The sequence below is a fragment of the Pinus tabuliformis genome, chromosome 9, assembly GCF_031772625.1.
Source record: "Pinus tabuliformis cultivar Carrire ecotype Pingquan chromosome 9, CPIR1, whole genome shotgun sequence".
Taxonomy (NCBI): Eukaryota; Viridiplantae; Streptophyta; class Pinopsida; order Pinales; family Pinaceae; genus Pinus; species Pinus tabuliformis.
Window position 1 is genome coordinate 395,335,989 of NC_142307.1, and position 15,676 is coordinate 395,351,664.

General features: G+C 38.0%; 1 protein-coding gene across 2 annotated transcripts in view; it reads right to left on the bottom strand.

Moving 5' to 3' along the window:
- ARP9 (actin-related protein 9) overlaps window positions 1–13,956 on the bottom strand; it is a 312,878-nt gene extending 298,922 nt beyond the window's left edge. Inside the window, exons 1-5 of one of the 2 annotated variants that reach the window (XM_089438961.1) lie at window positions 13,679–13,956; window positions 13,510–13,582; window positions 13,287–13,414; window positions 13,091–13,150; window positions 12,555–12,620 (exon numbers count right to left, since the gene is read on the bottom strand). In XM_089438961.1, coding sequence (XP_089295087.1) covers window positions 12,555–12,620; window positions 13,091–13,150; window positions 13,287–13,414; window positions 13,510–13,582; window positions 13,679–13,681 — 330 coding nt within the window. In that variant the 5' untranslated portion in view covers window positions 13,682–13,956. The remainder of the gene's footprint in view (window positions 1–12,554; window positions 12,621–13,090; window positions 13,151–13,286; window positions 13,415–13,509; window positions 13,583–13,678) is intronic. The other variant, XM_089438960.1, reaches the window with a different exon arrangement.
- Window positions 13,957–15,676: the final 1,720 nt, after the last annotated feature.

Here is a 15,676-nt window from a genome sequence, read left to right on the forward strand (position 1 = left end):
GTCTAGAGATCAATCCTGGTACACTTCATTCTCAAAGATCATTTAGGGTTTGAAAGTAATATTTATAAAAGTCATCCTTTATTAGTAACCGCAGACCTATAGACATCTCTTTGTCTTGACATCTTTCGAAGATTCTCTCCAAGCAGTGAACCTAAGGCAACGAGCATTGGAAGAATTTTTCTCTTTAAGTTTTAAGAAGAAACATTTTACTCGATCCTCATTTTATATCTACGGCTTGAGAAATCTCGTTGACCTTAACATGCCTCTATGACCTCATGCACAGGGATCATAAGAAGAGTTAGGGCTCATTTTATTTTAAGGTTCATCTACTAATCACCTTGCAAGAAGATCAAAGATTCAATGAAGTCTTGTATATGGAAATGCAAAGGTTTGGAGAATGCCTAGTACAAGCTCTTCACTGACAAACTATCATCCAAGTGCATCATCCACACCTGTGAAATAGGATGGCATCTGAGCCAACAACACAGATGGCAAGGAGTCGAGTTTATGAAGAGGTTTATCTCTGTTTAGGGTGTGGTTTACCTTGGGAGAGAAAGCTGCAGGTCTGAGACACCGTGCGTGGAGGTTAGGAGGATTGTATAGGCAGTCTATCTCTTCATTTTGGATGTGAGTTTCTTGCTGGATAGATACTTGTTGGGTGTTTTTTTTGTGCTATTTGGTATATCTTTGCTACAGGCCACAGAAAGAGGGTTGTTACAGCAGCTAGTTGGTAAGTTGTTTGAAGTGTATGATGAATAAGCCCTTCTCTCTAGGTTGCAGCTAGGTCAAGGATTCTTCCATGAGTTTGGGACTGTTCTATCTTGTCGTTGATACAGGGTTGTTATAGGATGCATTGAGGAGGAGCCTCAAGCCCTAGATCAATGTTTGGGTGTCTAGAAATGGAAAGCCGCAGCAATTGAGGAAGTGGCAAAAGAGGGTTGTAGCAGGTTGCTAGCAAACCCTAACCAATGACCAGAATTGCAGAGAAGAAGACGTCAGCTCTTGAAGCACGCAAAGAATCCCAGAATTGCAGATCGATTAAGCCATCTCATGGAAACTTTCAGGCTTACAGTAGCTTCAGGCATCGAGAAGTGAAAGCATCTGAAAGCATTTGATTCTAGTAACAGATCTAATCCTCCTCCTGCTTTGAAAAGGAAAATTGAAATCTCCAATAGTCATAGGAAACATTAGTAGCAGAGCAAAAACTCTGTTGAAGGCAGGTCTCTAGGATAAGATCTTGAATCTTTCAAGGAGGAATAGTCTTCCTGAAAGTATGGAGACCTGAAGCTACCAATCAAGGATAGAAGCCAGTCCATTAAAGATTCTTGGTTACTTCATCGTTATATATGGCATCAGTCCTGCTATGTGTGGCCCTACCCTCTGTATGGCATCTCAACATATACAACTCAGCATCTTTTATGGTCTCTTTTAAGTCTTGCATTATGTATAATATTATTACAGTTCGGTAGCCATGATGATATGTTGTCACCCCAATAGATTGATGGTCTTGATCACAAACGAAGTTGTGAATAAGACAAATGTAAATTTTGGATAGCTTATCTTTTGAAAGGTTATTTACTAATAAAGAAACTATAGGGATCTGCCAATAAAAGAAATTGCAGCACCTTTTGGCTTTGATAAAAGGTGCAGCTCACCTGAAGCTTTTATTCTTGAAGATCAACTAGGAGAAGAAGTGCATGGTACTCTGGAACAAGTTCTCTGTATTAGTCCTTATCAGCATGGAAAACAGAGGTACCTCGAAGAAAGTGCATGTCATATCCTATGCCTTGACAAGCACGATAAGTAGAAGACCCTGGGTTCGTTATCCTAGTTGCATTAAGTCAAAATCTCAGCAATAATGGTTTGATGGATGTGAATACCTGAATGAGAAAGACTCCACATCATGGATTGGGTAATTTGATGTGTTGGTAGTTGTCATCTAGCAAAGAAGGATCATATTGTTGTGTTGAGGTAATCTCACGGGAAGATTTCTTTGGTTGAAAAAGGACCATAATCTTCCTAAAGCAAGACTTTAGAGGGAGTTGTAAAATCCCTAAAGACTTTGCTTGTCCGATTTTTTATGGAAGCAAAGCCTGACAGTTGGGTTTGATGACTCTGATGAACTGCATATAAGCTACATAACTATGATTGGATAATTCTAGCACATGGACCAAAGGATTAATAGTAGGTTGCAAAATGGCTTGATGGTTATGAGCAAGCTTACTTTCCCAATATTCAACGGGAGATATGATGTTTATTGATAATGCTTGTCCATCACATAATGATCCTCTCATTTATCATTATAAGAGGAAGTTAATCTTCCGTCAAAGAGAGGTTGGGAATCATGGAAAGACCCTACTATGAGGGTCTAGGTTGAACACTGAGCTCTGGGAACTCCTGGGGACTAAGGGTATTCCATAGAACTATGAGCAGCCATAAGGTGAGTGGTTCACCTTCCCCTATAGGTAAGCTATGTATAGGGTGAGTGGTTCACCTTCCCCTGTGATACCCCATGATGATATATGACACGTAGGGTGAGTGGTTCACCTTCCCCTATGGTGGTTGTCATGTATGTAGGGTGAGTGGTTCACCTTCTCCTATCGCATATGAGCAGGATGAGTGGTTCACCTTCTCCTGCGGATACCCCAGTGAGAGATGCATATAGGCATCTCCCTGTTGTCACATGTGGACATGTCGGTGGCACATGGTTCATCCTTTCCCCACATGTAGGATGATCATTCCCTATGATCAATGGTTGGCATGTCAGTGGGACATGGTTCATCCTTTCCCCACATGTAGGATCCTTCCTACAATTGTTGGTAGGCATGCATGTAAGACGTGGTTCACCCTTTCCCTACTCTCGGTGGTTTGCATGTGCATAGGATGTGGTTTATCCTTTGCCTATGTGTAGTTTTGAGCAGGATGTGATTTATTCCTTCCCTGTTGTTGCCCTAGCATCATCCTACGTAACTCTCATCTGGCCAATAAGATGGGAAAAGTGGATAGGGACCATAGCACTACCGACGGACGCATCGTGTACTATCGTACTCCCTATGTCTAGGATGAATGGTGTTCAACTACTTTACTTGGGATCAAGTCTGATTGGGGTTCTACCCCTGGAATGACTTTTGTTAGTGGAGAGTGGTAAGGTCTTGTGACTCATTTCGATCAAGTCTTCTTCATTATCCATATCAGTGTTCAGCAGAGTTGAGACGATAGCATGACGATAGATGGATTAGCAAGTGGAATTCTCCCTAGTTGAGAGGGAGTGTTAAAATTGGCAATTAGGGCCAATTCCACTTTGGGCAAATCTTTTGAAGAAGATAATTATGGCATTGAATTCTTCTTTTTGAGAGGACCAAAATCGACCTAAAGATCATCAAATTTGGAAATGGAGAAATGGATTTTTGAATTTATGCCCACCCATATGTAAATTGTCAAGGTTGGCCTCCCCTCCGTGTAGGCTCATAAAGCCCTATGGACGTGTCATTTGAACCCCCAACTATTTGTATATATAGAGGTACCTACAACCTCATTTCACACATCAAATGGCTCAAAAGTATGTCTAAGGTAGCGGAGTTCAGAAGGAGGACAAAGGGGTTTTCATTTTGGGCTCTCTTTTGTCACAGAGGCGAGATTCTTATGAGAGACATCCGCATGACTCAAAGGAAATTTTGGGCACTTTGTATGGGCTTATTGTTCATTGCAAGACCAAATCAAAGAGCAGAAAATGAGACTGAAATTGTGTAATGATTTATGGGCCACCATGTAATCATCTTTTGGTCACTCTTATGATTTGTTGTTTCGGGTAGGGCCACAAAGTAGCTTATCTTGGATCTAGATTAGCCCTAAGGGCCAGCGCAAGGCAACTCCTTATATGCCAGGGTTAACCACAGTGGAATGGAGGTGTTTTAGGATTATTGAGTGAGACAACAACATACAGTAAGCAACCCTAACCAGACCATGGGTAACTTCGGTTGACAATGTGTTGGAGTTGCAACTATTGAGCCACTTTCTTGTCTAAGGTTGGACTTTCAAATTAGCTAGTCATTTTGACTTTGATTTATTGTACTCTCTCTTTGTTGAGCATTTGATATTAATAATAAGAAGATTTGATCAAGGGTTTTCCCCATCTTGGGGGTTTTCCCTAGCTTGTGCCATATTATTGTGTCCTCTTGCCTTAGCTTGTCTTCATCATTTATTGCATATGTTCTTTCTTCAGTTGTTGACAATATGATAAATTGCTAATGGATTAACAAACGAGTTAATATGGAATATTGAAGCAACTATTCTAAGTAAAGAACATGTCCTAAAAATTAACACCTTAGTAAAGTCTAACATGTATAGTAAAAATTGTTAGTTGATTGAATTGCTTATATCTACGGCTTTGTGTCTCGAAGGTAGAATCTAGGGTTTACAAGAATAGAGTCTGTCATATATCTCTGAAATTGAGGCCCTAGATATAATGAATCTAATATCTTGATTGAGTTGCTTTAAGTCTTGATGATGTTATCTAGGGTTTATGACAATAACCCTAGCAAGAAGTATGTGTCTCTTGTTGATCATGAACCTAACTAGGTTTAGGTATTTAAAGTCTAAATGCTTCCACTATAATAACATGATTTTGATATAGTTAACTTCATGTTTGTATTTGGTTGTACTTGCTATTAAAGTTTTGTAGGTACATAATCTTCAAGATGATGAAGATATTCACATAAGCATGATGAAGCAAGATGGCCTGGATACCGTAAGAAGAGTTAGAGCCATGAAAGGTTCTCCAATGTTATAGAAGGAAGTCGTTGATCTCCCCAAGTTAAGAGGGAGCATAGTTAAAAGGAAAGAGTACATCTCCCCAATTAAGAGGGAGGGCATATTATGATAGTCATGATGAATACTTTGAAGAAGAAATCAGAGAATGAATGGAAGTACTACAACGTATTGAGAATGTCTTGATGCTATTGAAGAAATGAAAGAAGAAAAACTTATGACTAGTTGCATATGAATAACTTGATATAAGTGGCATCAAGATGATTGAGGACCCCGAAGGTTTGTGTTTACTTGTATATATATTTTGATAGTTTATTACTGATTGGGGTTTGTGTTTGTATAGAAAAATCTCTCCATAAGAAGGATGAACACTCTGGAAGCATGCTTGGACTAATGGATATATCTAGTTTAGGGAGAATTGAAGCATCTAATGGCGGATGCTTGGGAGGACATTTGGTCAGCCTACGTGAGTTGAGGTCTAGATCCCGAAGAGGGAGGGTGACATTAGTCTTGGAGCTCTGACCTTGGATACACACCTAGATCTCCGGGTTGATGGTTAGTAAGTAAGCTTGATGGTACCTAGATTGGCCGAAAGCTTGAGTCCATCTTAGTCCCACCCGGAATTACACTAGTCAGGTATCTAGTCCACGACACTGAGTGTGTAAGAACTCTTTGTAGTTCATTTCGAGATCTTCCATGTACCTCTAAATAGATGTAATTATGAATACCTCCCTAGTTAAGAGGGAGTGTTGAAGAATGTAACTAGTGTCGGTCTTCATAATTGTACTTGAGTCATGATGTAATATATTTGTCAAAAGATATTTTTTATTATTATTTAAATTGACTTATTAAAGCATGGGTTTCATGCTTGGGTCAATGGTTCATAGGTCATAGCACCCATTGTGTGCTTTAGGATTTTTTTTATTAAGTCAAAGTCATTATTTTGTGTCAAAGAATCTCCTCCACCAAGTCAACTCCTTCTCATACAAATGATAGCCACCTATCCTTCAAGTCGGCCTCCAAACAATTGATGAAAGGTGAACAAGTCAGCCTCAAAACAAGTTGACAAGTCGGCTCCTATGAACTGCTCATGTCGGCCTATTAAAGGACACTCAAACCACTATATATACCCCAGTGAAGTCGACCAAATGGATAAGAAGAAAAAGAAGTTCGTATAGACTACAGGAGCGAAGTTAAAGTGCAAAAAAGTTCATTTTTGGATGACATACTAGACAATGAAGTACTGGAGCATAAGGCCGAAATTCTTCACAATTACAGAGACCAAAATTTTTATGTGATCCTGAAGCAGACTACAAGGGTCAAAATTGAAAGCTGCAGAAGTTGCAAAGAAGCAGAAGACAAGAATATGTTTGACTAAGGGCTGGCTTGGTGGATGGAATAAGAATATGTCTCACTGTGATTTCAATCTACTGAAGGAAGAGTTCCTAACTGGGTTTTGCCCTAGCTGAGCGCATATATCTTGTGTTCTCTTATGTTTTTGTGCTTTGGCAATTGTCTTGATGATAATAATGTAATAACTAAGAAGAAGAAGAAATACCTAATCACAATAAATTGTCAAAGTAATAGAGAAATCAAATTAATAATAAGCCCTAGTAGTATTGCCCTAGATTTCTCAACAGATTCTTAGGTATATCTTGTATTCTATGTGTTTATGTGCTTGTCTTCTGATCTATTTTCCGTTGTGCATGTTAAGTTAGAAAATTTGGTGTATTTGTGATTTAAGTTTCCAAAATATCAGTTGTTTATGTTTCTTGGTTTTTACACTTCGAAAATTGCGAATCAAATTATTGGGCTTTAAGGAAATCTAACATTGAGAAACTATGTGCCTTGCGTCGAAAACCTTCTATTTGTTTGCAATTCTTAAAAAAATGGAAATTTGTTCCATCAATGTTAATGGTACATCAAGGTGGTTGGTAACAAGCTAGAGTCCAAGTTTTATGCCATCTCAACCCATATCTTTTCTGTGAGAATCATTCTTGAAGGAGAAGTAAAGGGTTTAAGTAGATCCTTCAAAATTGTTAACATTTATCAACCTTATGGGGATAGAAGGCCCTCCTGGAATCAAATCAAAGATCACTGAACTTTGAAAGGTGATAATATCATTATAGGTAGTGATTTGAACCTAACCCTTTTTACAATAGAGTTCTAGGGACAAGTAGCTCGACCTAATCCTTTGGCAAACTATTTTTCTTATTTCTTTAAATATACAAACCTAATTGACTTGGAGCATGTACAATTCGTCCCAACTTGGAGAAATTCAAGGAGGGGAAGAGAAGGCATCTCAAAGAGGATGGACAAATTCTTATTGTTAGAAAAATTAGTGGAGGAGGTTGAGGGTTAAATCTTGGCTAGGGAATGTTGTAACGGAGGTTCACCTACCGATTCCTCTTCAAAATTACGAGGACAGAAACCCCCAACCCCCTTTAAATCCAATCGTGATTAGTTGGTTATGGAGGACTTAACGCTGCTTATTCCAAAAAAAATATTATGATTCCTCTTTAGGGGAGTTAGCTATGTATCAATTTGCTTCAAATGTCAAATAAGTTAAAAAATTGGCTGCAGGGTCAGCAAAGAAGGAAAAAGAAGAAAATCAAGCAGACCTTAAAAAAGTTGAAGAAAATATATCATCCCTCTTTGAAAACTATGTCTCAAGGGTTTTCAATAATGAAGATAAAAAAGATTTAAAGACATTGGAGGACAAAAAAAGGATCCTTGTGAACAAAGTGGTAGAGTTGAGGCCCAAGAGTAGAGCTATTTGGTTAGAAGAAGGGGGCAACAATACAAAAATTTTCCACAATTATGCCAATTATAGAAAATATGTAAATATCGTATGGGAAATCAATATTCCCAATGACTGCAATGCAAAATCCTTTGGTTACAATGCAGGCAAGGCACAGTTTCAAAATATTTTCAAAGATCCAAAAGTCCCAAACATAGCTAACACTATGAAGGTGATAAGGCTGTCCCCCATACTTTTTGATCAAAAAATGAATGAGAGATTAGAAGCTGATGTAACCAAGGAGCAATTGAAGAGTATTCTGTTTTCTTTTAAGAAGACCAAGTGCACTAGGCCTGATGGTTGGACCATGGACTTTTACCTACGTACATCTTAGAAGATGGAATTTTAAGGGTGGAGAAGGAATCCAAAGAATCTGGTAAAGTATTGGGGTCATTTAACTCTACTTTCATTATGTGGAATAGCCAAAAAGAATGAGCCTAATTTTTTCGAGGAATCAAAGCCCATCTCACTTTGTAATCTTATTTACAAACTCATTTCAAAGATTATAGGAAACAGGCTAAAGGGAATGTTGTCCAAAGTAATTCTGGAGCAACAATTTGGATTTCTTTTTAACAAACAGATCCATAGTGTTGTGGATACTACCCAAAAGGGTTTACATACAATCTTGCAACAATAGTAATAAATACTGACTTAGCAGATGATATTTTGCTCTTTAGTCACCGTTCCCTTCTGCAATTGAGAATTTTAAAGGCGTTTCAGAACACTTATTGCAATGCAACAGGAATGGAGATAAATATAAACAATCTTGTATGAATTTCAGTGAACTTGGGACTGAATTCGAAAATCAAATGTCACAGATCTTACCAGTGTTGTTAAAATCGCGATTTAATGAAAAAATTGCGATTTTTTCAGCTTGCCGATCAAATCGCGATTTTTATACGAAAAAATCGCCTACTTTTTTTTTGCCGATTTTTACTGAAAAAATCGCGCTTTTTTCAAAAAATCGCGATTTTTTCGAAAAAAGCGCGATTTTTAACGAAAAAATCGTGGGGGCTCAGGACATCATAGTTTTATAACTTTTTTTGGGTTTTTTCATGCAATGTTTTTTGAAAGAAACAAATAATTTTTGAGTGGGGTAGCTTAATGATCAAGTCTAGGCCCTAGTATGGATATGCTATTCATGGTAATGTTAAATTCTTAAAGTAAAAGTGACATTCTCCTTAATCTTCATTTTCATCCTTTTACTTAAATTTTTAACATTACCATGAAATGACTCAGGATGTTTGAGAGTGGTGCCAGCCTCATTGGATTTCATATGGAGAAAGTAGAATTTTAGATTTCATTTAAAATCCAGCAGACTTATCAGTTTTTCAGGATTTCAGGATTGGGAGATTGTAATGTTTCCAGGTGACACCACCTGCCCGGGCTACCCCTTCCACCAATAGAGGACGTGGTCTACCTCCTATAGCTCCTACTTCTAGTTCTTCAACGTCTAGATCACATCAGACTCCACTGCCATTTCCACCTGCACGGGCACCAGCATCTACATCTAGAGGGAAAGGGAAAGCTGTGGCATTTTCTCGCAAGAGGGGCAGAGGAAATCAATAGGATTAGACTTTCATTTTATTGTATATGACATTATGACATGATGAGATACATTATCATATTTTTTGTTGATATTTTGAGGCTGAGTTGGGACTTACTATTCAGGACATGATTCAATGTTATGTGTGATTTTAGCGCTAGAAATGATATTAAACATCTTATATATTAGTTTTTTTATTATATTTATGTGTCAATGTATTTATTTTATGTTGTAGATGGTTTAGATATTAAAAAAATTGAAAAAAAATGAAAAAAAATGAATATTTTTGTACCAAACGATTTTTTCCCGCTTTTTTCCGATTTTTTCTTTTTTCCGATTTTTTTTTCCGATTCGTTCCCCGCGCCGATTTAATCCCGATCGCGCTTTTAACAACATTGGATCTTACCCCTCCCTTCAAGTCCCATTGATCAGGGAATGAAGTATCAGGGGTTCAATCTGAAACCAAATGGCTACAGATGTGATGATTGGTTGTGGCTAGCTGCTATACAAAAAAATTAAAGCAAGGGTATCCTGTTAGTGTCACTGATGACTGTCCTGTGGAGGAAGGCTAGCTCTTGTAAAGCCAGCATTGGAAAGCATCCCAGTTTACTAGTTATCTTATGCACATGTCCCAAATGTTGCACAAAGTGGGGAAGAAGCAAGTGCATTTTGAGAAGTGAAACATCAGAAGTCTCATTTTCCAAAAATCCTCAAAAACAAAGCATTCCCAGAAGCGTCTAATATATATATATATATATATTGAAATTAATATTCAAAGAAACATCCAAATGCCAAATTAGTTGTAGAATATATGAAAACATGCACATTTGTAGATAAATCAAGATAGAGATGGCATCCATGGTACATTAAAGAAAATCTATAAGCTATAAAATTACGCCTATTTGCCTTTATTTCACTTGCCCACCATGAGAACTTAGGAAAAGTTAACTCATATAGACACTGAGGAGAGACTATGTGATGCTGAGAGAATCTTTTCAACCTTGCCAAGTGCTGCTACTTGCCCACCATGAGAACTTAGGAAGAGTTAACTCATACAGACACTGAGGAGAAACTATGTGATGCTGAGAGAATCTTTTCAACCTTTCCAAGTGCTACTGGACAATGCATGGCAGAGTAATTAACCTTGTTGTGTGCTGGTGGATAGTGGGCATTGAGCACTGCTGGGCTATGGATAGTAGGCATTGGACCTTGTTGGGTGCTGCTGTGACAGTAATAAACCTTGTCGGGTGCTGCTGTGACTTGTTGTATTACTACTGTGCACCAGAGCTTTAGTTTTGAACCTTGCTTGGTTTGTATTTTCCATTTGGTGCAGCTGAAACTGCTGCAGAGCTGAACGGTATGCAATTGTAGCATATTATTTGACTGAGATGGTGGAGAAGTTCATTGTTTCTGCATTTTGGAGATGTCTTGAAGTTAGCAGCTTTCAAATTGGGCTGAATTTAAGAAAGTATTGCAGGAAGCACGCGAAATTTGATGAACTGTAGTTCCAAAATTCAGGGCGGTTTAGGCACAGATCCGCACAGTGCACAGTTTTGGCCTCCAAACTGTGGGGCCAGGGGGAACAGTTCCTGCAATAGTGCATGTCCCCAAAGGCATGCTTGGTAAGATTGGGAAAAAGAAAATCTTCAGTTTCCTTTGGACAGGGAGGAAGGAATCAGGGGAAATCCCACTAATCAAATGGTCAAAACTTGCAGGGCCAAAAGAGGCAATAGGATGCGATTTGACAACATATTTGTTTTAATTTAAGATAACAATGGTATGTTCTATGTTTTAGCACAATTTACTTCAATGTTCCTTATCAACCCAATGACAATTTCCAATTATTTTCAGTAGCAATCACATTAACTTAAACACATTGATAGTAAATGCAGATAGAACATAAAAACATGTGCAGAAAACAATCCAAGACAAGAGGACACAAGATTTGGCAGATGCCAAGGAAAAACACCAAAGTGGGGAAAACCCTTTGATCAAATCTTCTTATTATTATTCAATAGTTCAGCATAGAGAGAGTACAAATATCAAATTTATTTGCCCAAAACAGCCCTGTCAAAATCCGCGGTCAACTGCAGCCCTAACCAAAAAGTCAACACTGGTCAAATCAGCACCAAAATGTCCTCCAAACAGCTCAGTCAACAGCAGTCCAATTCAGCTTTCAAGGTGAGTCAAAGTCAGCCCAAAACAGTTCGGTCAAACCTAGTCAAAAGAGAAAAAAACACTGTTGTAATTTTCTGCGATCAAATCTAAAGTCAATGCTGGTCAAACTGTCCCAAACACCTTGATTTATGTGCCAATAAATGCAGCCTCAAAAATCTAAATTTTGCCCTGAAAACCGAAGTCAAAGAAGGTCAAATGGGCCCTGGTCAATGCTGGTTTGTTTCTCTGAAATTCAACCTGCACTTCACCCATAAATTTGTGGCCTCCTCCCACACGTTCGAAAAAGAGAGAGGTTGTCCCCAAGCTGTACAAACCAATCAAGAGAGGAGAGAGAGATCACTCCTATGTATACAATTCGTTGAGAGTGTGGAGACACATCTATTGGGCTTCTTGAGGTTGTCCCCAAGCTGTACAAACCAATCAAGAGAGGAGAGAGAGACGTATGATGTGATGAGTGATGTCCAAATGAGGAGAGAGATCACTCCTATGTATACAATTCATTGAGAGTGTGGAGACACATTTATTGGGCTTCTTGCATTGAGGCCGACCTTCACAATTTGTGCATGAGAAAGAATAAATTCAAAATTCCACTTATACTTGTGAGAATGAGATGATCTTTATATCAAAATTGGACCTCTCGAAAAAAGAATCCAATGCAATAATCATCTCCATCATATGAGCTGTCCTAAGGTGGAATTTGGCCCTAGTTGCCAATTTTAACACTTTGGCTACAAAAAGCAATAAGCATATTGCATTATATTTTCGTAGACATTATCATACCTATCAATCACAATGGGGTTTTCATTCTCTTCCAGAATTGTTACTTCATGACAGATTTTCTGGACAAACTTTATTGGCCTCTTTGGTGCTCCTCAAAATCTTCGGCCTTAGTAATGCTAAGGCTCTGGATATGTCCCATCATACGACCTTTTGCCCAACATTACAAGAAAAAATTGTTACAGTGATGACTACACTCAAATAAAATATTAATATTAAAGGCCACAATAATTGATAATGACCTAGAATATATAAGACACGATATCACGTTAGTAGTTGGTCCGTCATGAGTTCGGTGGAGTCTAACTACCATACTAATGCATACCATTGATGAACCATATACAAAACGAAACATTGACCCTATATTTTGTTTTTTCCAGTACAAAGCAATCACATTTTTCCCGATCATAATCATATCTTAAGTCGACCATTTTAATATATTGCAACCATGCAAGACATTTGAAAGAGGGCTTCGCAGCATAATACCTTACGAAACCATGATTCTTTGACCCGTTCATGATTTTCAGGTTGTAGCTTCAAGTGTGAAACAATCTGCAATGCACATTTTATTCACGTTGGTCCATTGCAAAATAGTTGAAAATTAAAACATGAATTTCTGGTGAACTAGAACATTTAGATGCTAATGTGAACCCTAAACCATGGTAGCAAATTTCGCCCCATGACGATTCGGACTCCCGAGTCATACGGGAATTGGTTTCAAAGCGGGGCTGAGTAAAGTAGGCCCAGCAAAAACTTAGAAAAAGCCCTAGAAAAATTTGCAAGTCTAACTCAGACTTGTGAATAGCTTGAGAGATTTCCGGACCCGGCGAATTTGATTTGCCAAATCTCCGGAAAAAAATTTGGTAGAATTTTCTGTTTTGCTTCAAATTTTTTATCTGTCGAGATTTTTACCGAGTCCAAGTAGTGCTCTTACTCTTCAGCCTTGCCGCGTCTTACACCAAGCCAAAATTTCCAACGATGGTCTAAACTCCAAAACCCTAGTAGAAATAATGATTCCTTACCACATGATAGGCTTCCTCGCGCTCCGATTGCTGGACAGATGATACTGGAGATGTAAAAACCTGGCAATTCAAAAAATACTGTAAGATAGACCATAAAGAATAAATGGGTTAAGTACATTATATTTTTGAATTGAATTGCAGGCCGCAACCCCATAAATTTAACAAAACATTGCTTAAGCATGATCAGGCTATTTACCTGCTCGCGATTTCTCTTGGCAATTTGGGCTTCCTCATCCATTGGCCCTTTCATATAATGTGCGATGCAATGGGGAACTACCACAGGGGTTTGCCATGATGCCAGACCAATTTTAACATTCGCAGAACCTTCAACAATGAAAATATCTAGAGATAAGCTTAAATGGGTCTCAGGGCAGTGTTTACTGAGGTTTAGCTTAATTATTGGGGTAGAATGCGCGTACCTGGATTGATGACTACCATGTTCGAGCCTTTTTCAGCAATCAGTTGAGAAGGTACAACCGTTTTCAGGTAATCCTGTGTGACAATACAATGCAATAAACATCAATTGATATGTTCTCTGCAGAAATTCAAATATTTTTTCATCTAACTATAAAATGCATGGCAGTATACCATCCTGCTCGAGGAGCGAAGTCTCCAGTGACATTAAAGGCGAACCGCTGTTTTGCAGGGTGGCTGATCGAGAGTGCTTAAATAACAAAATAAGAAGCCCGTGGTAACGACGCCGATGCTTCAACGGCCAAAATAAGCTCTGCTGACACTCAATAGATAGTTACGTTAAGCCGATAGAGATCCAGATTACTCCAGTAAAGAAATCTAAAATAATCCAGATTACGGAGTACTAGCACTGAATGAAATTTTAAATCGAGTTGTTTGGAGCGAAAATTTTTGGAAGTTTTTTCATGGGTTTTTCCAGTTTAATATCTCTAAAATCTGGCAGTAATTTATTAAAATTACAAGTTTGATAGGTTATCTTTGCACAATCTAAGTGCCCTAAAGGTTTTAGAGGGTGTTGAATCCATATATACAGTCAAAAAACTAGTTTAAATAACACAAATCAAGATTTCAGTTCAAATTTTTCTATAGAAAAGTCCAAAAAGTCTCACTAAAGACAACTCATATTTTAATGTCGAGAAGAATCTGGTATATTTTCATGGGATCTTAGTTTCCATGTTTTTGGCTTTTTGTAATTTAGTGATTTTCTTATTCAAACTCATGATGAGTTGGCCCAAATTTTTAATAGGCCCTTCTTTGAAAACACAAAGGTAATGGGACAACACAAAGGTAATGGGATTGATGCTGACATATTGCCATGACCATCCTTGATGTCTTTGAAAACATCACATTCCAAAATGAAATGTTTTTCCGATTCCACTACCCATAAGTGCAAAAAGTACACACTCGTTCTTCCCAAGCTTCTTTAGGTCTTGTCCACCGTCTCATTTCACACCAAAGTTAAAATGAAATGAAATGAAATTTTAACATCCACAAGACTATATATAGTCTATGGGACCACTAGATTCCCTGTTTTTTGCCTTTTGCAATTCAATCCTCTTATTATTCAAATTAATTATGAGTTGACCCAACCTTCTAATAGTCCCCTCACTTAAAAGACAGTGCCAAGGAACCGATGTTAACATACTGCTGTAACTATCTATGATGTCTCTAAAGCATCACATTCCAAAATGAAATGCTTTTCTGATTCCACTGCCCCAAAAGTGAAAAAAGTACACACTCGTTCTTCCCAAGCTTCTTTAGGTCTTTTCCACCGACTTGTTTCGCATCGTAGTTGATGCGAGCTAGTTCTTAATTGAGCAATAAGAACCTTTGTTCTCGATGGAATGTTAGCTTCAATGTGCTCCTTTTGTTGGAGATCACAAGTGGGGTTGAATTATTGAACATATTACTTCTTCTTTCTACCCAACTCTTTTCCCCATATACTCTTACGAAACTTGTCCATAACAAAACTCTTTAAATCCTTGCTATTTTTCAGACATGCATTAAGGTAAATATTCCATTTTTACATCCATTTGTTATTTAGTCTCATACATGATTTCTTTCTTTCACTCATTCATTTGTTGAAGAAAACTTTAGGCCATCTACCTATTCCCATTTGCTCAATTCTTTGTAGATACCTTATGAGGTGCACCATAGCAATTGCTTCGATGGAAGTTGCTCTTGTTTCACTCAGCATTATCTCATAAGAAACCGAACTTTTTATTTTAAACTTGCTCATGATCAAGCGTTTTTGGGTTTTCTCAATTTGTTTCCATTTTGAGACAAGGATGCTACTAGCCCACAATTCACACCCATATAATATCACTCGACAAAGTAGGAGCCCAAACAGCACTTCAATTGTTTTCCAATCCCATAACTCTGCCTCTCTACACCTGTTTTGAAAAGCATATAATGTCTTCCACCCTCCTAAAAGTCTCTTCTTTTTGCAGTGCTCCCAATTAAGCTTGTGTTGAAATCAATCCTGGGGTACTTGTATTCATTTACTTCTTCAAGAATGTTGCCTTCAAAGAAGAACGTATGATGGCTCTACTTCTTTTTATTTGAGAAAATCGTTATTTTGGTCTTGCTAGTATTTACTTGCATCCCCACTGC